The sequence below is a fragment of the Mustela nivalis genome (genome assembly GCF_964662115.1).
Source record: "Mustela nivalis genome assembly, chromosome: 1".
Classification (NCBI taxonomy): domain Eukaryota; kingdom Metazoa; phylum Chordata; class Mammalia; order Carnivora; family Mustelidae; genus Mustela; species Mustela nivalis.
Window position 1 is genome coordinate 209,929,028 of NC_139020.1, and position 23,033 is coordinate 209,952,060.

At 40.0% G+C, this 23,033-nt stretch overlaps 1 protein-coding gene across 3 annotated transcripts in view; it reads right to left on the reverse strand.

Annotated features, from left to right (window-relative positions):
- Positions 1-2,097: 2,097 nt before the first annotated feature.
- The window catches only part of LOC309865773 (olfactory receptor 7G2-like), a gene marked incomplete at both ends in the record, with an annotated part of 39,345 nt that continues 18,409 nt past the window's right edge, over positions 2,098-23,033 (reverse strand). For 2 of the 3 annotated variants that reach the window (XM_082732562.1, XM_082732563.1), the window contains one exon: positions 2,098-2,943. In XM_082732562.1, the coding sequence (XP_082588688.1) occupies positions 2,098-2,943 (846 nt within the window). Of the gene's footprint in view, positions 3,022-23,033 lie in introns of those variants that run through there. The other variant, XM_082732564.1, reaches the window with a different exon arrangement.

Sequence of the window (23,033 nt, forward strand, 5' to 3'; positions counted from 1 at the left end):
TATCTATCAATATTAATTATAGAGATTATAGAGATATAGTAAGTAAAATGGTCTGGTTCTGAATCAGAGTGAAAAATAGAACCAATGAAATGGGCACACATAGGAAGATTCTATTGAGGACAGAAGCAGTGAATAGTTTACTTATGACAATGTGGCATTTCAGGGGAAGGATGGTGCCATTCAACAAGTCTTTAGGTGGTAAGACTAAATATTGAAACAATACAAATTGCTTAACAGGAAAATGGCATTATTAGAGTTCTTGTTAAGATTATCAGGATAACTGGGGTGCCTAGGTGGCTCAGTGGGTTAAAGCCTTTGCCTTCCGCTTGGGTCATGATCCCAGGGTCCTGGGATCGAGCCCGGTGTTGGGCTCTCCACTCGGCAGGGAGCCTGCTTCCTCCTCTCTCTCTGCCTGCCTCTCTGCCTACTTGTGATCTCTCTCTCTGTCAAATAAATAAATAAAATCTTCAAAAAAAGAGATTATCAGGATAATTGGTAAAGGAAATAAGACCTCAAGTTTGCCAAATTCCTTGCCTTTCTCAAATTCACATAAGCTGTTTGCCTCATTCTGAGACTTAGAATGCTTTGCTTTAATCTCCACCTTTTTTAAAAATAATTTTTAAATTTTTTAATAAACATATAATGTATTATTAGCTCCAGGGGTACAGGTTTGTGAATCGCCAGATTTACACACTTCACAGCACTCATCATAGCACATACCCTCCCTAATGTTCATAACCCCATCACTCTCCCTACCACTCTCCCCCAGGCAACCCTCAGTTTTTTTTGTGTGAGATTAAGAGTCTCATGGTTTCTCTCCCTCCCTATCCCATCTTGTTTCATTTATTCTTTTCCTACCCCCAAACCCCCCACATTGAATCTCCACTCCTCATATCAGGGAGATCATGTGATAGTTGTCTTTCTCTGATTGACTTATTTCACTAAGCATAATACCCTCTAGTTCCATCCACGTCATCGCAAATGGCAAGATTTCATTTCTTTTGACAGCTGCATAGTATTCCATTGTGTATATATGCCACATCATCTTTATCCGTTCATCCATTGATGGACATCTAGGTTCTTTCCATAGTTTGGCTATTGTTTCCACCCCTTTTTAAAATATATTACTTTTTATTTTCTTCTAAAGATTTTATTTATTTATTTGAGAGAGAGAGAAAGAGTGAGCAAGAGAGAGCAGAGCACAAGCCAGAGAAGGGGCAGAGGGTGAGGGAGGAGCACACAACCCACTGAGCAGGGAGCCCAATATGGGACTCAGTCCTAGGACCTGGGGATTATGACCTGAGGTGAAGGCAGACATTAAATGATTGATCCATCCAGGTGCCCTACTTTTTATTTTTTTTAAGATTTATTTTTATTTATTTGAGAAGAGTGTGTGAATGTGAGAAGAGGTAGAGAGAGAGGGAGAGAATCCCCAAACTATTCCCCGCTGAGCACAGAGCCCTTTGTGGGGCTGGATCATATGACCCTGAGATCATGACTTGAGCTGAAATCAAGAGTTGGACTCTTCACTGAATGAGCCACCCAGGAACCTCTCTTTTTTTAATTACATATTTAAAGTGTACATAATGATGAGTTGATACAGATACATAATAGAATTATTACTGAGCAAGCTAATTAACATACCCATCTCCTCACATAGACACATCTCATATCTCTTCACAAAGACACTTCATTCTCGTGTCTAGTCATTAAGAGCACATCAAATCTAGGCAAGTCCTCTGGCTATAATGACACCATGGTTTAGCACTTTCCCCACCCTCTCCTTCTGTCACTAACATTTTCCTGAAAACAGTTCCCCTAAAACAACCATATAAAGAATCCCTTACTCTGATTCTGCTTTGATGGCCCCCCAAAAATCAAGCTCACAGTGTCATATAAATTTTTAAAAACACCAAAGCTATAGAAACCAAAGTCAGTTTTCATACGTAAGTTGAACTCTGTTTATGGTGTTTAGCCACTGAAAGATAAAAACTTGCTGAGAGAAGGGTCAGACAATCTGACTCACCCAGTATTCTGTACTTTGACTCATTCTAGAAGCCCAAGAGCAAGGCAGATGACACAATAACAAGATGTTTCTCAGATGAGTTTCTTCAAGGCTTCCTTAATGTTCTTGTTCCTCAGGCTGTAGATAAAGGGGTTCAACATTGGAGGGACCACAGTGTACATCACGGAGGCACTTGCAGTATCCCTGGAAGAATGAGTAACTGCAGAACTAATGTACACCCCAAAAGCTGTCCCATAGAACAAAGAAACAACTGAGAGATGAGAACCACAGGTAGAAAAGGCTTTGTATTTCCCTCCAACTGATGACATTCTTAGAGTGGAAGAGACAATTTGAATGTAAGAGAAAATAATCCCAAGGAGGGGGACACCACCCAATATGCTAGCTACTAAATACACCAGGATGTTATTGATGAGCGTATCAGAACAGGCGAGTTTGATGACCTGAGCAAGTTCACAGAAGAAGTGGGGAATTTCCAGGTCTCTGCAGAAGGAGAGTCGTAGCACCATTAGACTGTGGAGTAGGGCATCTGCAATGCTGATGGTCAGGGAGAGTAGAATCAGCAGGCCACAGAGGTAGGGGTTCATGATGACTGTGTACCTCAGTGGCTGGCAGATGGCCACATAGCGGTCATAAGCCATTACTGCAAGGAGGAAGTTTTCCAAGCATGCAAAAAAGAGGACGAAACCAACCTGGGTGAGGCAACCTGTGTAACTGATGGATTTGCTCTGTCTTTGGATGTTCACCAGCATCTTGGGAATGGTGGTGGTGGTGAAGCAGATGTCAGTGAAGGCCAGGTGGGAGAGGAAGAAGTACATGGGCGTGTGGAGGTGGGAATCAGAGCTGATAGCCAGGATGATGAGCAGGTTTCCAAGCACAGTGACCAGGTACATGGTCAAGAACAGTCCAAATAGAAGGGGCTGCCATTTTGTATCTTCTGCGAGACCCAGGAGGAGGAATTCTGCTACACCTGTTTGGTTTTCTGGCTCCATGTTCTTGATGAGACTGATGGTAATACAGAGGAGAGGATATGTAACAGATGTACAAGGATCTCTTGTATATATACAATGGAATATTACTCACCCATCAGAAAGGATGAAATGAATACCCAACTTCTGCATCAACATGGATGAAACTAGAGGAGATTATGCTGAGTGAAATAAATCAAGCAGAGAAAGTCAACTATCATGTGGTTTCACTTACTTGTGGAACATAAGGAAAAACATGGAGGACATTAGGAGAAAGAAAGGAAAAGTGAATTGGGGGAAATTGGAGGGGGAGATAAACCATGAGAGACTGTGGACTCCAAGAAACAAACTGAGGATTTTAGAGGATTTTGGAGAAATGGGTGAGCCGGTGGTGGGTGTTAAGAAGGGCAAGTATTGCATGGAGCCCTGGGTGTTATACACAAGCAATGAGTCTAGGAACACTACACTAATGATGTATGGTGAGTAACATAACATGATAAAAAAAAAAAGAGAAAATCCTGATATGAATTGGATCATATTATTTTTTCTTTTTAAAAAAAGATTTTATTTAAATTCCAGTTAGTTAAATACAGTGTAATATTAGTTTCAGGTATACAATATCATGATTAACACTTACGTACAATACCCAGTGCTCATCACAAAATTGAATATTATTAATCTTTTCCAGTGAACCTGGGCTGCTCAGTAGGTTAAGCATCTGCCTTGGGCTCGGGTCATGATCACAGGGCATCAAGGCCCAGCATCCGGCTTCCTGCTTTTTGGGGAGCCTGCTTCTCCTTCTCCCTCTGCCCCTCCCCACTGTGCGCGCGCGCTCTCTCTCTCTCTCTCAAATAAATAAATAATATTTTAAAGTCTTTTCCTTTCCTTTCACCTCTCTTTTAGTCACTCTCCTTTCCTCGGCCTCTTTTGTTTTTATCCTCATTTTTCTCACACTACTCAATTACCCCACTTTCATTTACTCATTCTTCACATTGTGCCAAATCATAGGAATAAGATAGGAAAAACATAAGTTTTTCTTCTTTCAAAATTCTACAGCTTCCACTTAGCATGCAGGAAACTAAAAACCAAGCAATATTAACTCAGGGTTTCAGAGAAGAGTTTCTCAAACTGTGCTTTGCCTCAGAATCCACTGGAAGGTTTGTTAATACTCACATAGCTGCCTCCTGCCCCAACTCAGAATATGAGATTCAGATTTAGACATCAGGCTGACAATTTGCTTTTCTAATAAATTCCCAATGTTGCTTCTCTCAGTGTGAGTTTTACTTTGAGGACCCCAATTTTAGAGTGTAGAAGATTGTGGGCATGGAAAATCTGCTTGACGACATGTTGGAGCCAACACAACATAATTATGGGAAGAATAGTAGCCTGATTTATCAACACTCTGCAGAGTGAGTCAGCTGGGAGTTCAAATCCATGTCTCAGTTAAGTCTCTTTATATTCTTTTTTTCCTTCCTTCCTTCCTGGAAATTTACACTCAGCTTTATCAACTCATTCTTAATTACAAGATAGACTCTATCATCACCGTGCAGCAATAACTTTTGAGAATTCCAGATTAGCTCTTCTTTTTCAGTGGGTCATCACAATCTGCCTATTAAATACTCCATTTCCATTTCAGTGCCTGGTCTTTGGAGTCTATAACAAAAGCCTTGCTATAATGGTTGTAATTAATGGTAATAGCAGATGTTCTACAAATAAATATAACTGCACACACTATCTTGAACACAGCATCTGTTGCCAGACACGGTCTTCAGTTGCCTTCTCATCCTAACTAATTTTATTCTCTCACTGCCCTGTCAGTCAGGTGCTTCTACCATCCTCCTGTTTACTCCTTAATGCAATTTAAAGAGAAAGGTTAAGGGGCAACTGGGTGGCTCACTTGGTTAACTATCCACCTTTGGCTCAGGTTTTGATCGCAGGGTCCTGGGGTTGAGCCCCAAAACAGACTCTTTGCTCAGTGGGTAATCTACTTCTCTCTCTCTCTGCCTCTCTCTCTCAAATAAATAAATAGAATCTTTTTTAAAAAATGAAAGAAAAGAGAGATATCTAGTGTAGTGAAATTACGGATACAAAATCTTGACACTCCAGTGAGATGTGTTGCAGGGATTGGAACTCAGGCTTCCAGACTTTGGAGCTGAACTCAGTACACCATGTGATGCAGTCTCTGTCTAGTGCAGATTTGGTGTCATGAAGGGTTAATCGGCTTCATCACTTGCCTTTTGAAAGTTTACACCTGCATAAGACTGCAAGTGTTTCCCTGCTTGAACTTCATCTAATCTCTGACCACATAGGTACTATGTAGCAAGTGATAGCTTCAAAACACTCCACACTCGGAACCAGAGATCAAGATTATAATATGGTACTTTAAGTTGTTATGGGTATTTTTCAATGAGATTCACTTTTCTCCTAACATTAGAATATTAAAACATTCTCTTAAGGTGATATTTAGCACATCTATGTTTTTCCCCCATACTGAAGAATTTGAGGAAGGAGGAATTTCTTGGCATCTTGAAGGAAAGAAAAAAAAAAAAAGCAAAAATTTGTTAGTGTGTTAAAAGCAGAATCCTGGGAGGAGAAAGATAAAATATACTGATACTAATGTCCAGGATGCTTGAGAGGAGTGTTGGTGTATTGGTAGGAAAAGGAAGAAGATTGTCAAATTAGCTTTAAGAGGAAAAACGAAATTGAGAAAGATATATCTGGATACCTCAAATGTCTTGCTAGTTAGGCTTAAATAATTTAATCCATAAAAATGGGAGCTTACAAATATATGTTTATAAAAAATAAAAAATTTAAAAAAAATAAAATAAAATAAAAATGGGAGCTTAGTGCCTGCGGAATATGAAGCACTTTTTATTTAGGATGATCGTGACAATTAGTTGAGAAAATAAGACCTTGTTTTTAGGAATGCCTACCTCTTCCTGCTCCCAGGGACCCACAGACCCACCCACAGCAACATATGAAATAAATACATGAATACTTTTTGTTTGACCAACAGTCACATTTTTTCATACATTTTCAAGATTTTATTTATTAGAAAGAGAGAAAGGGAGAAGAGAGCAGGGGGAGGAGCACAGGGAGAGGGACAAGCAAACTCCATGCTGAGAGTTGAACCTGAAGCGGGGCTTGATCTCACCACCCTGAGATCATGACCTGAGCCAAAATCAAGAGTCAGACTTTCAATAGACTGAGCCACCCAGGTGCTTTTTTCTTTTCCAGGGTAGCTTAATGAGATCATTCTCTTCTTTCATTTCCCTCTTTTTATGTGGATTAAGGAAATAGTTCCTTCCTACTCAGTTTAATGGATTTTCTGATGCTTAAAAAAAAAAATAACAGTTCTGTCCCTGTTGTATAACAGACAATTTTAAGGAAAGAAATGTTGAAAATCAGTCATAGAAATTCAGATTTTCCTCTTTCTATGTGTTTAGGCCCCTATCAAAGTCTGGGTCAGGGGCGCCTGGGTGGCTCAGTGGGTTAAGCCGCTGCCTTCAGCTCAGGTCATGATCTCAGGGTCCTGGGATCGAGTCCCGCATCCGGCTCTCTGCTCAGCAGGGAACCTGCTTCCTCCTCTCTCTCTCTGCCTGCCTCTCTGCCTACTTGTGATCTCTCTCTGTCAAATAAATAAATAAAATCTAAAAAAAAAAAAAAAAAAAAGTCTGGGTCAGGCAGCTTTGGCCACTCATTTCCAAAGTAATCTTTCGTTTATGTATCAGGAAGAACTCAAGAGTACCTCTGTTTCCTTTGTTACAGTGAGCTCCTGAGAATACTGTTACGGATTATCACCTAAAAAGGCAGAACAGGGTTATGTCCTGGGTGAGCCAGTGGATGTGCCAAATATTCTTAGGAACCAGTGTTTTAGAAAAAGTCTCTTCTGTGAACAACTCATTAAGATTAACTAATGTTCACAACTGAATGGCCCGAGGTCATCTCTATTTCACCAGTGAGAAACTATGAGCCCTTAGCACGGAGTCACGAAAACAAGCAACCAATAGCACGAATCAGCATTTCAATTTGGACACATAGGAGTTTGATTCTGTCTCCAGCGCTTGCTTTGTAAAGAAGGACATTTTCTGGGCGCCTGGGTGGCTCAGTGGGTTAAGCGGCTGCCTTCGGCTCAGGTCATGATCTCAGGGTCCTGGGATCGAGTCCCGCATCGGGCTCTCTGCTCAGCAGGGAGCCTGTTTCCTCCTCTCTCTCTCTGCCTGCTCTACCTACTTGTGATCTCTCTCTGTCAAATAAATAAATAAAATCTTAAAAAAAAAAAAAAGAAGGACATTTTCTTTTCAACTGTGCAAGAAGCCTAAGTCTCATTTGGATAATGAGAACCATTATAAAACCGTATGGAAATGTTGCAAGAATGAGTGATGAGTAGATGAAATCACCAAACACAGTGTTTGATATATGAGACACTCTTAATATTTCCTATTGTGATTTGTTTCTGCCATGGACACAAGGGTACCACCTGGCATGGTTCAGTATAAAAGGGAAGTGATAGGAGGGACAAAGTGTAGGAAGAGAGGAGAAACCAAGAATATCTTCAGCATAACAACCATAAATTTCAAGGGAAAATGGATGTGTTGAATCTCTTTGTAGGATTATTGCTTATGTAGGGAAACAGATAATGCCTATTTCTTATGGCCATATGATAAAATGCATAGCAACTAAAATGCATAAGTTAGGCCCAGACATATCAACACAAATATTAAAACTCCAAAGAGAAGATAATTTTCCTAACAAGACCTGTATCATGATACAGTTAAAGTGTCTTAAAATAATACTGATCTTAAACCTTTAATTTCTTGGGGCGCCTGGGTGGCTCAGTGGATTAAGCCGCTGCCTTCGGCTCGGGTCATGATCTCAGGGACCTGGGATCGAGCCCCACATCAGGCTCTCTGCTCAGCAGGGAGCCTGCTTCCTCCTCTCTCTGCCTGCCTCTCTGCCTGCTTGTGATCTCTCTCTGTCAAATAAATAAATAAAATCTTAAAAAAAAAAACCTTTAATTTCTTATTATAAAGCATTTCAAGCATACAAAGAGTACAGAGAAAACAAAGTAGTGGGTATTTACCACTAAAGATCACTAAATTAAAACATGTTCTCATGGTTCACTTCCCTTTCCAATTTCCCTCAACTCCCTTCTCCTCTCCCATCTCCCCATGTCCTCCATGCTATTGTTATGCTCCACAAATAAGTGAAACCATATGATAATTGACTCTCTCTGCTTGACTTATTTCACTCAGCATAATCTCTTCCAGTCCCGTCCATGTTGCTACAAAAGTTGCCTATTCATACTTTCTGATGGAGGCATAATACTCCATAGTGTATATGGACCACACCACATCTTCCTTATCCATTCGTCCATTGAAGGGCATCTTGGTTCTTTCCACAGTTTGGTGACTATGGCCATTGCTGCTATATACATTGGGGTACAGATGGCCCTTCTTTTCACTACATCTGTATCTTTGGGGTAAATACCCAGTAGTGCAATGGCAGTGTCATGGGGAAGCTCTATTTTTAATTTATTGAGGAATCTCCACACTATTTTCCAAAGTGGCTGCAGCAACTTGCATTCCCACCAAGAGTGTAAGAGGGTTCCACTTTCTCCACATTCTCTCCAACACATGTTGCTTCCTGTCTTGCTAATTTTGGCCATTCTAACTGGTGTAAGGTGGTATCTCAATGTGGTTTTAATTTGTCTCTCCCTGACAGCTAGTGATGATGAACATTTTGTCATGTGTCTGATAGCCGTAACCATGAGAGACTATGGACTCTGAAAAACAAACTCAGGGTTTTGAAGGGACGGGGGGTGGGAGGTTGGGGGAACCAGGTGGTGGGTATTGGAGAGGGCACGGATTGCATGGAGCACTGGGTGTAGTGCAAAAACAATACTGTTATGCTGAAAATAAATAAATTAATTAATTTAAAAAACATATTCTCCTATTTGCAGTAAATATTTTCAGAATTAAATTAATATATACTTATTTTCCCATATCCTTAATAACTTTTTCTTACCTTTTTCTTACCACCATACTGAACGTGGCATTCATGATTCCCTTGTGGTTTTAAATATTTTAATAAAAATGCATAAACTTCTGTTTTGCATTTTAAACTTGACCTATTGTAAATTTTGCATGTAGTTTTTTAAAGTAATACATTTAAGTTCTTGGTACATGTTTCTCTAGTTCATTAATTTTAAATATCTTACTTTATTTTCAATGTCTTATTATAACACAACTTACTTATCCTTTCTCCAACTGAGGCATTTTATAGTTGCCTTTGATACACCCACACAAACACATACAATGTGTAAACAATTTAAATAACATGTGGAGAACAACCATATTCAAGACTGTAGTTGCCTCTGTGAATGGAGGGGAACATAAAGGAATGTTCTGTCAATTCATGTTATTTTGTTACTTTCAAAAACATTTTAATTTTAATTCCAGTGTAGTTAACACACTGTTTTATATTAGATTCAGATGTCCAATATAGTGATTCAACAATTCTGTACATTACACAGTGCTCATCATGTTAAGTGTACCCTTAATTCCCTGCACCTAATTCACCCATGCCCAACCCAACTCTCCTCTGATAACTACCAGTTTGTTCCATGTTATTTTGTTATTTAAGAAAAGAACTCTGTGTGGGAAACAGTGTTGAGGTTCCTCAAAAAGTTAAAAATGGAACTACCTTAAAATCCAGCAATTGTACTACTGGTTATTTACCCAAAGAATACAAAAACAAAACCAAAGGGATACATGCACCCCTATATTTATAGCAGCATTATCTACAGTAGCCAAGATACACACACACACACACAAATATTATTCAGCCAGCAAAAAAGATGAAATCTTGCCATTTGCAATTACATGGATGGAGCTAGGGCATATAATGCTAAGTGTAATAAATAAGAGAAAGACAAATACCATATGATTTCATTCACATGTGGAATTTAAGAAACAAAACAAAGATGCAAAGGGGGAAAAGGAGATAGAGTAGAGATGGAGAGAGAAATCAAGAAACAGACTTAATTACAGAGAACAAACTGATGGTTACTGGATGGGAGGTGGTTAGGGGATGGGTTAAATAGGTGATGGGAATTAAGGAGTACATTTGTTGTGATGAGCACCAGGTTTCACATGGAAGTGTTGAATTGCTGAATTGTACACCTGAAAGTAATATACACTGTATGTTAACTAACTGGAATTAAAATAAAACATAAAAAAAGAACCAAAAACTCTGATGGCAAATACAAAATTTTACAAATTCCAGAAGCATGAGTACTTGCTTTTTTTTTTCTATTATTCCGTGTTCTTTTGCCTTTTAAATATTTCCTAGATTACTAAAAGGATACAGCATGGAGTATAGTTTTGGTACCTGCCTCATTCTCCACCTCCTCTGTCTTGAATACCCATTACCAGGAAACATTGTGAAAAACAAAGAACTCTTCTAGAAAGGAGTATCATGTGCCAGGAGTGGAAAGGAAAGGGGGGACTGGCCACATACTTCTTCAATTTGCCAAAGAAATGAAAGAAAATAGAAATCAAGAATATTCTTCAAAGTTGAGCCAAAGTAGATTTCTCTTGAGAACAGAGAAAGTCCTAAAATTTTAGAATCAGAGTAGGAGATGAGCAGAATGAGAGTTGGCCAACATTGGTGCAAAGCATTGGAAGCAAACAGGTGGAGAAGATTGATGGATCCTTAGGCAGACAGCCCACAGGTCACCAAACTCTGCCCATCTTCTGCATGTTCTCACCAAACAGTTACTGAATGGATCACTAAACAAAGAACTGTCCTTATTTCAAAACATAAAGTAGGGGACTTCAGATTACCTGGATGTCAACAGTTAGGAATGACATTCAGCTCTTCCCTGGATGTGAAGAAGAAAAATGAGAGCTCTGTTCCCAGTGAGCAGAGAAAGATACTGGAGCCCTGGGCTCCTGTGCAGAGATGCTGGACCCTGGGACAAGGCCCAGGTGGCCTGCAAATGACCTGGGTATGCCTGTGGAGTGGGGTGATCACACGCAGACTATTTGCAGTCTCTTTGTCTTTTGGGGGTTCAATATCCAAAGCTCCTCATTAGCCAAACTCTTACTCTCATGTGATTATAGGGCAGTGCTAATCCTGGGGGAGTGAGGCTCAGATGAGGAACTTTGCTTTGTCTGATTCTCTCACCCTGACTGGTCAAACATATGTTATCTTCTTCCTCCTTAATTCTTGGCTCACATCGATTTCAAGTCACCTACACAACCAACCACATCTTCCTCTGTTATTATATTCTAGACTTTGTTAAAGGTATATTTAAATTCAAGTCTATTGTAATTAAAATCTCAAGAAGACTGATAATACATTTGAGCTAAAAAAAAAAAAAGGTTTCTTTACATGGGTAGATAAATATTACCTGGACCAATATATGTGATAATGTAGGAAATGTACCCTAAAAATGCAAACACTGAGGGTGCCTGGGTGGCTCAGTGCGTTAAAGCCTCTGCCTTCAGCTCAGATCATGATTCCAGGGTCCTGGGATCAAGACTCACATCCGGCTCTCTGCTCAGTGGGAAGCCTGCTGTCTCCCTCTGTCTGCCTCTCTGCCTACTTGTGATCTCTGTCTGTCAAATAAATAAATAAAATCTTAAAAAAAAGAAATTTCACTTTCAACTTTTCCCAATTCAAGATTAATGGCTTCAGTATACTTTTTTTCACATTAAGGACCATGGGTTAAAATTACGAGTCTTGGTTATCAATATTGTTGCAGTAAATTACAAATTATTAGAGTAATAGTCAACCTGTGATAGTATATGACTCCGAAGATGTAATCATAAGATTTGGGGCCCATTTGTTGTAACAACAAAATTTTTTATTTGATTTTATCTTATTTTTTCCCAAGTTTTATTTAAATTCTATGTAGTTAACACATAGTATACCATTTATTTCTGGTGTAGGATTTATGAGTCATCACTTACATAGAACACCTAGTGCTTATCACAACATGTGCCCTCCTTAATACCCATCACCCAATTAGCCCATCACTCTGCCCACCTCAACCTCCAACAACCCTCAGTTTATTCTCCATATATGGTCTCTTATGGTCTGCCTCCATCTCTGTTTTTACCTTTTTTTTTTTTAAAGATTTTATTTATGTATTTGACAGACAGAGATCACAGGTAGGCAGAGAAGCAGGCAGAGAAAGAGGAGGAAGCTAGCCCCCTGCTAAGCAGAGAGCCCAATGAGGGGCTCGATCCCAGGACCCTGGGATCATGACCTGAGCTGAAGGCAGAGGCTTTAACCCACTGAGCCAAACAGACACCCCTCTGTTTTTACCTTTTTTTTCCCTTCCCTTCCTCTATGTTCATCTGTTTTGTTTCTTAAATTCCACATATGAGTGAAATGATGTGGGAATGGTCTTTCTCTGAGTGATTTATTTCACTTAGTGGGTATTTAATAATACCTTCTAGTTCCATTCACATTGTTGCAAATGACAAGATTTTTTTTTTGATGGCTGAGTAATGTCCTATTGTTTATATATACCATATCTTCTTTTTAAATTTATTTTTTATTTATTTTCAGCATAACAGTATTCATTATTTTTGCACCACACCCAGTGCTCCATGCAATCCGTGCTCTCTATAATAACCACCACCTGGTACCCAACCTCCCACCCCCCCGCCCCTTCAAAACCCTCAGATTGTTTTTCTGAGTCCATAGTCTCCCATGGTTCACCTCCCCCTCCAATTTCCCCCAACTCCCTTCTCCTCTCTATCTCCCCATGTCCACCATGCTATTTGTTATGCTCCACAAATAAGTGAAACCATATGATAATTGACTCTCTCTGCTTGACTGATTTCACTCAGCATAATCTCTTCCAGTCCCGTCCATGTTGCTACAAAAGTTGGGTATTCATCCTTTCTGATGGAGGCATAATACTCCATACTGTATATGGACCACATCTTCCTTATCCATTAGTCCGTTGAAGGACATCTTGGTTCTCTCCACAGTTTGGCAAGGCGTGGCCATTGCTGCTACATACATTGGGGTACAGATGGCCCTTCTTTTCATTACATCTGTATCTTTGGGGTAAATACCCAGGAGTGTAATTGTAGGGTCATAAGGAAGTTCTATTTTTAATTTCTTTTTTTAAATTAATTAATTTATTTTCAGAAAAACAGTATTCATTATTTTTTCACCACACCCAGTGCTCCATGCAATCTGTGCCCTCTGTAATACCCACCACCTGGTACCCCAACCTCCCACTCCCCCCGCCACTTCAAACCCCTCAGATTGTTTTTCAGAGTCCATAGCCTCTCATGATTCACCTCCCCTTCCAATTTACCCCAACTCCCTTCTCCTCTCTAACACTCCTTGTCCTCCATGATACTTGTTACGCTCCACAAATAAGTGAAACCATATGATAATTGACTCTCTCTGCTTGACTTATTTCACTCAGCATAATCTCTTCCAGTTCCATCCATGTTGCTACAAAAGTTGGGTATTCGTCCTTTCTGATGGAGGCATAATACTCCATAGTGTATATGGACCACATCTTCCTTATCCATTCATCTGTTGAAGGGCATCTTGGTTCTTTCCATGGTTTGGTGACTGTGGCCATTGCTGCTATAAACATTGGGGGTACAGATGGCCCTTCTTTTCACTACATCTGTATCTAGGGTAAATACCCAGGAGTGCAATGGAAGAGTCATAGGGAAGTTCTATTTTTAATTTCTTTGAGGAATCTCCACACTTGTCTCCAAAGAGGCTGCACCAACTTGCATTCCCACCAACAGTGGAAGAGGGTTCCCCTTTCTCCACATCCTCTCCAACACATGTTGTTTCCTGTTTTGTTAATTTTGACCATTCTAACTGGTGTAAGGTGATATCTCAATGTGGTTTTAATTTGAATCTCCCTGAGGGCTAGTGATGATGAACATTTTTTCATGTGTCTGATAGCCTTTTGTATGATAGCCTTCATTGGAGAAGTGTCTGCTCATATCTTCCCATTTTTTGATATGTTTGCCTGTTTCATGTGTGTTGAGTTTGAGGAGTTCATTATAGATCCTGGATATCAACCTTTTGTCTGTACTGTCATTTGCAAATATCTTCTCCCATTCCATGGGTTGCCTCTTTGTTTTGTTGACTGTTTCCTTTGCTGTGCAGAAGCTTTGGATTTTGATGAAGTCCCAAAAGTTTATTTTCGCTTTTGTTTCCTTTGCCTTTGGAGACATATCTTGAAAGAAGCTGCTGTGGCTGATATCAAAGAGATTACTGCCTATGTTCTCCTCTAGGATTCTGATGGATTCCTGTCTCACATTGAAGTCTTTTATCCATTTTGAGTTTATCTTTGTGTATGGTGTAAAAGAATGGCCAAGTTTCATTCTTCTAAATATAGCTGTCCAGTTTTCCCAGCACCATTTATTGAAGAGACTTTTTTCCACTGTATATTTTTTCCTGTTTTGTCGAAGATTATTTGCCCATAAAGTTGAGGGTCCATATATGGGCTCTCTACTCTGTTCCACTGGTCTATGTGTCTGTTTTTATGCCAGTACCATGCTGTCTTGGTGATCACATCTTTGTAGTAAAGCTTGAAATCAGATAGCGTGATGCCCCCCGTTTTATTTTTGTTTTTCAACATTTCCTTAGTGATTTGGGGTCTCTTCTGATTCCATACAAATTTCTGGATTATTTGCTCCAGCTCTTTGAAGAATACCGGTGGAATTTTGATCGGAATGACATTAAAAGTATAGATTGCTCTAGGCAGTATAGACATTTTAACAATGTTTATTCTTCTGATCCAGGAGCATGGAATGGTCTTCCATCTTTTTGTGTCTTCTTCAATTTCTTTCATGAGTATTCTGTAGCTCCTCAAGTACAGATCCTTTACCTCTTTGGTTAGGTTTATTCCCAGGTATCTTATGGTTCTTGGTGCTAGAGTAAATGGAATTGATTCTTTAATTTCCCTTTCTGTATTTTCATTGTTAGTGTATAAGAAAGTCACTGATTTCTGTACATTGACTTTGTATCCTGCCACGTTGCTGAACTGTTGTATGAGTTCTAGTAGTTTGGGGGTGGAGTCTTTTGGGTTTTCCATATAAAGAATCATGTCTTCTGTGAAGAGAGGGAGTTTGACTTCTTCATTACCAATTTGGATACCTTTTATTTCTCTTTGTTGTCTGATTGCTGTTGCTAGGACTTCTAATACTATGTTAAACAAGAGTGGTGAGAGTGGGTATACTTGTCTCAACAGGAAGGCTGCAAGCTTTTTACCATTGAGGATGATATTTGCTGTGGGTCTTTCATAGATTTTGTAAAGTTCAAGAATGTTCCCTCTATCCCTATACTTTGAAGCGTTTTAATCAGGAACGGATGCTGGATTTTGTCAAATGCTTTTTCTGCATCAATTGAGAGGACCATGTGGTTCTTCTCTCTTCTCTTATTAATTAGTTCTATCACATTAATTGATTTGTGAATGTTGAACCGTCCTTGTAGCCCAGGAATGAATCCCACCTGGTCATGGTGGATAATCTTTTTAATGTGCTGTTGGATCCTGTTGGGTAGGATCTTGTTTAGAATCTTAGCATCCAGGGGCGCCTGGGTGGCTCAGTGGGTTAAGCCTCTGCCTTCAGCTCAGGTCATGATCTCAGGATCCTGGGATCAAGCCCCGCATCAGGCTCTCTGCTTAGCAGAGAGCCTGCTTCCTCCTCTCTCCTCCTGCTTTCTCCTCTCTCTCTGCTTGCCTCTCTGCCTACTTGTGATCTCTCTCTCTCTGTCAATAAATAAAATATTAAAAAAAAAATAATCTTAGCATCCATACTCATCAGTGATATTGGTCTGAAATTCTCCTTTTTGGTAAGGTCCTTGGCTGGTTTGGGGATCAAGGTAATGCTGGCTTCATAGAAAGAGTCAGGAAGTTTTTCTTCTGCTTCAATTTTTTGAAACAGCTTCAGGAGAATAGGTGTTATTCCTTTTTTGAAAGTTTGGTAGAATTCCCCAGGGAATCCATCAGGTCCTGGGCTCTTGTTTTGGGGGAGGTTTTTGATCACTGCTTCAATCTCGTTACTAGATATCGGTCTATTCAGGTTGTCAATTTCTTCCTGGTTCAGTTTTGAGAGTTTATAGTTTTCCAGAAATGCGTCCATTTCATATAGGTTGCTTAGCTTATTGGCATATAACTGTTGATAATAACTTCTGATGATCGTTTCTACTTCCTTGGTGTTCATTGTGATCTCTCCCTTTTCATTCGTAACTTTAAGAATTTGAGCTTTCTCTCTTTTCTTTTGGATTAGTGTGGCGAATGGTTTATCGATCTTATTGATTCTTTCAAAAAACCAGCTTCTAGTTTCATTGATACGTTCTACTCTATCTCTGGTTTCTACCTCATTGATCTCAGCTCTAATCTTGATGATTTCCCTTCTTATGTGTGGAGTTGTTTTGATTTGTTGTTGATTCTCCAGTTCTTTAAGGTGTAGAGATAGCTGGTGTGTTCTGGATTTTTCAATTTTTTTTTTGAGGGATGCTTGGATGGCTATGTTTTTCCCCCTTAGGACTGCCTTTGCTGTATCCCATAGGTTTTGGACTGAACTGTCTTCATTCTCATTGGTTTCCATGAATTGTTTCAGTTCCTCTTTGATCTCCTGGTTAACACAAGCATTCTTAAGCGAGGTGGTCTTTAGCTTCCAGGTGTTTGAGTTCCTTCTGAACTTTTCCTTGTGATTAAGCTCCAGTTTCAAAGCATTGTGATCTGAGAATGTGCAGGGAATAATCCCAGTCTTTTGGTATCGGTTGAGTCCTGTTTTGTGACCCAGTATGTGGTCTATTCTGGAGGAGGTACCATGTGCACTTGAGAAGAATGAGTATTCTGTTGTTTTAGGGTGGAATGTTCCGTATATATCTATGAGGTCCATCTGGTCCAATGTGTTAATCAATGCTCTTGTTTCTTTATTGAATTTCTGCTTCGATGATCTGTCTATTTTGATCTGTCTATTTCTGAGAGAGGTGTGTTAAGATCTCCTACGATTAGTGTATTCATATCAATATGATTCTTTATCTTGATTAACAGTTTTCTTATGTAATTGGATGCTCCCATATTGGGGGCATAGATATTTACAATTGTTAGATCATCTTGGTGGATAGTCCCTTTAAGAATGATGTAGTGGGGAGAAGGGGGGTGAGGTTATGGACATTGGGGAGGGTATGTGCTTTAGTGAGTGCTGTGAAGTGTGTAAACCTGGCGATTCATAGACCTGTAACCCTGGGAATAAAAATATATGTTTATAAAAAATTTAAAAATTTAAAAAAAAGAAAGAATGATGTAGTGTCCTTCTGTATCTCTGACTACAGTCTTTAGTTTAAAATCTAATTTGTCTGATATGAGAATCGCTACCCCAGCCTTCTTTTGAGGCCCATTGGCATGAAAGATGCTTCTCCATCCCTTCACTTTCAGTCTGGGTGTATATTTAGGTTCAAAATGGGTCTCTTGTAGACAACATATGAATGGGTCCTGTCGTTTTATCCAATCTGCAACCCTGTGCCATTTTATGGGCACATTTAGGCCATTCACATTGAGAGTGATTATTGATAGATACGTTTTTAATGACATCATGTTACCTTTGAAGTCTTTCTTTCTGTAGATTGTCTCTATATTTCTGTTCAATGCTATTCTTAGGATTTTTCCTCTTTTATAGAACCCCCCCCCCTTAATATTTCCTGCAGTATCGGCTTGGTGGTTGCATAGTCTTTTAAGCCTTGCCGGTCTTGAAAACTCTTTATCTCTCCATCCATTTTGAATGTCAGTCTTGATGGATCAAGTATTCTTGGCTGCATGTTCTTCTCATTCAGTGCCCTGAATATATCTTGCCAGCCCTTTCTGGCTTGCCAGGTCTCTGTGGACAAGTCTGACGTTATTCTGATGGGCTTTCCTCTGTATGTAAGGAGCTTCTTTGTCCTAGCTGCTTTCAAGAGGTTCTGCCTACAATTATAATTCTTCATTCTTACTATTAGGTATCTCGAGGACTTTCGAGAATCTGTAATCTTGGGGGGAAACCGTTCGGCCTCTAGTACATGAACGCTTGTTCCATTCACGAGATTTGGAAAATTTTCATGAAGAACTTGTTCCACTATATCTTCTAGACTTCTTTCTTTCTCCTCCCCTTCAGGGATTCCAATAATTCTGACATTGGAACGTTTCATGGCATCATTTATTTCCCTGATTCTGTTTTCGTGGCTTCTAAACTGTTTGTTCCAGGCTTCCTCCTGATCCTTTCACTCTATGTGTTTGTCCTCCAGATCAATAATTCTATCTTCTGTCTCAGTTATTCTAGCTTTGAGAGAATTTAGATTAGATTGGAACTCATTGAGACAATTGTGAAGCGCATCCCTGGTAGCTTTCAGCTCTTCCCTAACATTGAAAACATGATCTCTGGTCGTTTTCAGTTTGGCCCTAATCAATTCCGTTTGGTCACCCATGGCTTTCTCCAACCTAGCTATTGCTTGGATTTGTTAGCCTGAATTCTCTTTCCGACATATTGTCTATGTTGATAGCTGTTAGCTCTGTTGCAGAAGGCCCATCCTCTGTATTTTTCTTCTGTTGGGCATTCCTCCTCCTAGTCATTTTGGTGAGAGATGGCTGAACGGGTGTAGCTGGATGTATCGACTGTGTTGTAGTCAAGGTGCACCCTTGAACGCTTCTGAGCAATCAGGGTTCCCCACCCAAATGAGAGAAAAAAGAAAAGGAAAAGAAAAAAAGAAAGAGAGAGATAGGAACGAAAGGTGAGATAAAAGAGAAGGTTCAGCCCAAATGGGCCGCAAGGTAAGACTTATGAAGTATACAAACAAAAAGACTGATAAAAGTATATGACAAGAGAAAAAAACAATATATTTATATTTGCATATATACATATGCAAATAAAGGAAGAATCTCGTCAAAAAGAACCCCAAGTGTAAGATTTATATACTATCAGGACAAACACAAAGCACAGAAACACTGGTGGAAGAAAATGATGGGAGAGTGGTTATAATTTCTCAGTGTGGGCGAGGAAGGTGGTTTTGATTTTTCCTGGGTGTATCTTGATATTTTTGTTAAAGGACTCAACTTTCCTAAAATAAAGGGGGATTAAGATTTGTTTTACCTATAGGGGTAGCATTGATTGGAGAAAGGGGATTACCTTGAAGTTTAACTCTATATGAATATTAGAAAATAAAAATTTAAAAAAGGAATAAACTAGACTAAACTAAATTTTTTTTAAAAAATTAAAAAATAGAAATGCAAAAGGAAAACACAGGTGTATGTATCAAAAAGTTCAGGTTAGAAGGTTATTATGGAATTTGATGTACTGGACATCTCACTGTGATGGTAAATAGGTTAAAAAATTATCTATATAATAATAAAAAAATTATCTATATAAAAAAAAGAGCCAGAATAGTGGGAACGAATTAATAATAAAAATTGTCCTATGAAGTAGTGGTGGTGGTTCTCTTGTTGTCTTTTTTTTTTTTTTTTTTTTCCTTTCCTGGTTGGTTTTCTGGGGGAGGGGCCTGCCTCAGTCAATGATGTTCTCTGAGTTAAGTCCTCCCGCCCCCCTCAAGGGGGTGGGCTCTGAGAAAACTGTTTTTTTCAGGCTTTTGTTCTCTGGAGGTTTTTATATTTGTTCACTTTTGTTTTTCTCTCTCACCTTGACCGCTTTTGATGTTTTTTGTAGTTTTAGAGGAAAGCAAACTGCACCCTGACCTTCCTCTCAGAGAGAAGCCTCAGTCTGGCTGCAGAGCCCAAATAAATCCCCCCTTGGCTGCTGGCCGAGCAGGTTCCCAGCCGCGGTCCCTGGGGACTCGGGATTTTTTGCTTGTACGCAAAACCAGGGCAGCCACGGCTGTCTGGGCAGCTCCAGACTGCCATAGAGGTTCCAAGCCGTGATTGCATGCTGAGATTTTCCCACTGGCCCCAGCTGGGAGGTCCTGGTCTTTCTGGGTCTGATTGCATCAGGCTGGCGCCTGTGCACACCTCTCTCAGGGGAGGGCACGGGGCGCGACTCTGATGATGGCAGGGCACTCGCGTGGGGACTGCAAAAAGGCTGTGCTTCTGTTGGCTGGTGAGGCTCCCAGCCCCTCATGGGAGCCTGGCCCCACGTGCTCTCAGGTGTACTGGTGGTTCAGGGAGCAAGACCTGGTTTCTCTGCCGCACTCTCTCTGGCTCAGCGCCAGGGGTGGCTATCCTGGGTCTGGGGACTTAAGCCCCTGTCCCTAACACCCGGATTCCCACAATTACCCCCCCACCCCCCGTGATCCTTTGCTCTTTTTTGAGTGCTTTCTACCAGACTCCCAAGTTAATGCTGGTCCCCAGGCACAGGGCACTCTAGTACTGGGACATTACTTTCCAATGGGTCACCTCTGGTGGCTCCCTCCCCCTTTTGTTTATCTTCTGATATCAGTCTGACTTTCCCACTGCACTTTACCTGCCCACTGGTGTCTTCTGCTCTGGTAGAGATCTAGATGTGTATAATTCTGATCTCAGGCTGATTTCGTGGGTGATCGGAGTTCTTTGGAAGGTAATCAGTTCACTTTAGGGTACAGGTTGAAAGGGCACCTCCTCCTACTTCCCCGCAATGTTGTCTCCCCTATACCATATCTTCTTTATCCACTCATCAGTCAGTAGACATTGCTGCTGTTTCTGTAATTTGGCTATTGTTGATAATTCTGATGTAAACATTGGGGTGCATGTGTCCCTTCAAAACAGTGTTTACATGTCCTTTAGGTAAGTATCTAGTAGTGCAATTACTGGGTCATAGGGTAGTTCTATTTTTAACTTTTTGAGGCACCTCCATGCTGTTTTTTAGAGTGGCTGCACCAGTTTGCATTCCCAATAGTGTAAGAGGGTTCCCTTTTCTCTGCATCCTTGCCAACATCTGTTGTTTCCTGTGTGGTTAATTTTAGCCATTTTGATGGGTGTGAGGTGGTATCTCATTGTGGTTTTGATTTGTATTGCTCTGAAGATGAGTGATGTTGAGCATCTATCTTTTCATGTGTCTGTTAGTCATCTGGGTATCTTCTTTGGCAAAATGCCTGTTTGTGTCTCCTGCCCATTTCTGGACTTGATTATTTGTGTTTTGGGTGTTGAGTTTTATAAGTTCTTTATAGATTTTGGATGCTAGCCCTTTATCTCATATGTCATTTGTTAATATCTTCTCCCATTCCGTAGGTTGCCTTTTAGTTTTGTCTGTTTCCTGCACTGTGCAGAAGCTTTTTATCTTGATAAAATCCCAAGAGTTCATGTTTGCTTTTGTTTTCCTTGCTTCTGGAGACTTGTCTAGGCAGAAGGTGCTATGACCAAGGTCAAAGAAGTTGCTGCCTCTGTTCTCTAGGACTTTAGTGATTTTCTGTCTCACATTTAGGTCTTTAAGCCATTTTGAATTTATGTTTGTGTGTGGGGTAGGAGAGTGGTCCAGTTTCATTCTTTTGCACGTCTGTCCAGCTTTCCCAGCAGCATTTGTTGAATACTGTCCTTCTCCCACGGGATATTCCTTCCTGCTTTGTCAAAGATTAGATTAACATGTAGTTTTGGGTCTATTTCTGGGTTGTGTGTTCTGTGCATTGATCTATGTATCTGTTTTTGTAGCAGTACCATACTGTCTTGATGACTATAGCTTTATAATACAACTTGAAGTCTGGAATTGTGATGCCTTCAGCTTTGCTTTTCTTTTTCAAGATTGCATTGGTTAGTCAGGGTTTTGTGGTTCCACACCAATTTTAGGATTGTTTGTTCTAGCTCTGTGAAAAACAGAGGGAGGTTGGGGTACCAGGTGGTGGATATTAGAGAGGGCACGGATTGCATGGAGCACTGGGTGTGGTGAAAAAATAATGAATATTGTTTTTCTGAAAATAAATAAATTGAAAAAATTAATAAAAAATAAAGAATTCAGAACTCAAAAAAAAAAAAAAAGGAAAGAAAAACAGAGGGATTGTATTAAATGTGTATTGCTTTGGGTAGTACAAACATTTTAACAATATTTGGTCTTCCAATCCATGAGCATGGAATTTTTTCCATTTCTTTGTGTCCTCTTCAATTTCTTTTGTAAGTGTTCTGTGGTTTTCAGAATATAGATCTTCTACCTGTTGGGTTAAATTTCTTTATCCATTTATCTATTTCTAATTATCTATTATCTATTTCTTTATCCATATATCTATTGATGGACACTTAGGTTGTCTCCATGTCTTGGCTATTGTAAATATGTTGCAGTGAAAATAGTGGTACACCAGGATGCCTGGGTGGCTCAGTCCATTAAGCGGCTCCCTACAGCCCAAGTCATGATCCCAGTGTCCTGGCATTGAGTCCCACATTGGGCTCCTTGCTCGGTGGGGAGCTTGCTTCTCCTTTTGCCCTGCCTGCTGCTCTGCCTGCCTCTGCTCTCTCTGTCTGACAAGTAAATAAAATCTTAAAAACAAAAACAAAAATGGTGGTACACCATCTTGAAGATAGTAGTTTCATCTCCTTCAGTTACATTCCCAGAAGTGGGATTGAGGGATCGGATGGTAGTTCTATTTTTATATTTTTGAGGTAACTTCCTTGTGTTTTGCATAATGACTGCACCAATTTACATTCCCACCAACAGTATGCCAAATTTACCTTTTCTTCACATCCTTGCCAATGCTTGTTTTCTCTTGCCTTTTTGATGATTCTAACAGGTATGAGGTAATACCGCATTGTGGTTTTGATTTGCATTTCATGGTGCTTATTGATGTGGAACATCTTTTTGTGAACCTGTTGGCGATCTGTATGTTTTCTTTAGAAAATGTCTATTCAGGAATGCTGGAGTGGCTCAGTTGGTTAAACCTCTGCCTTCAGCTCAGGTCATGATCCCAGGGTTGTAAGATGAAGTCTGGCATTGGGGGGTGGGGGGGGGGTCCTTGCTCAGCAGGGAACCTGCTTCTCCTTCCACCTGCTGCTCCTCCTGCTTGTGCTCTCTCTCTCTCTCTGACAAATAAATAACTGAAATATTTTAAAAAAAGAAAATGTAACTGGGTGATGGGTATTAAGGAGGGCACAT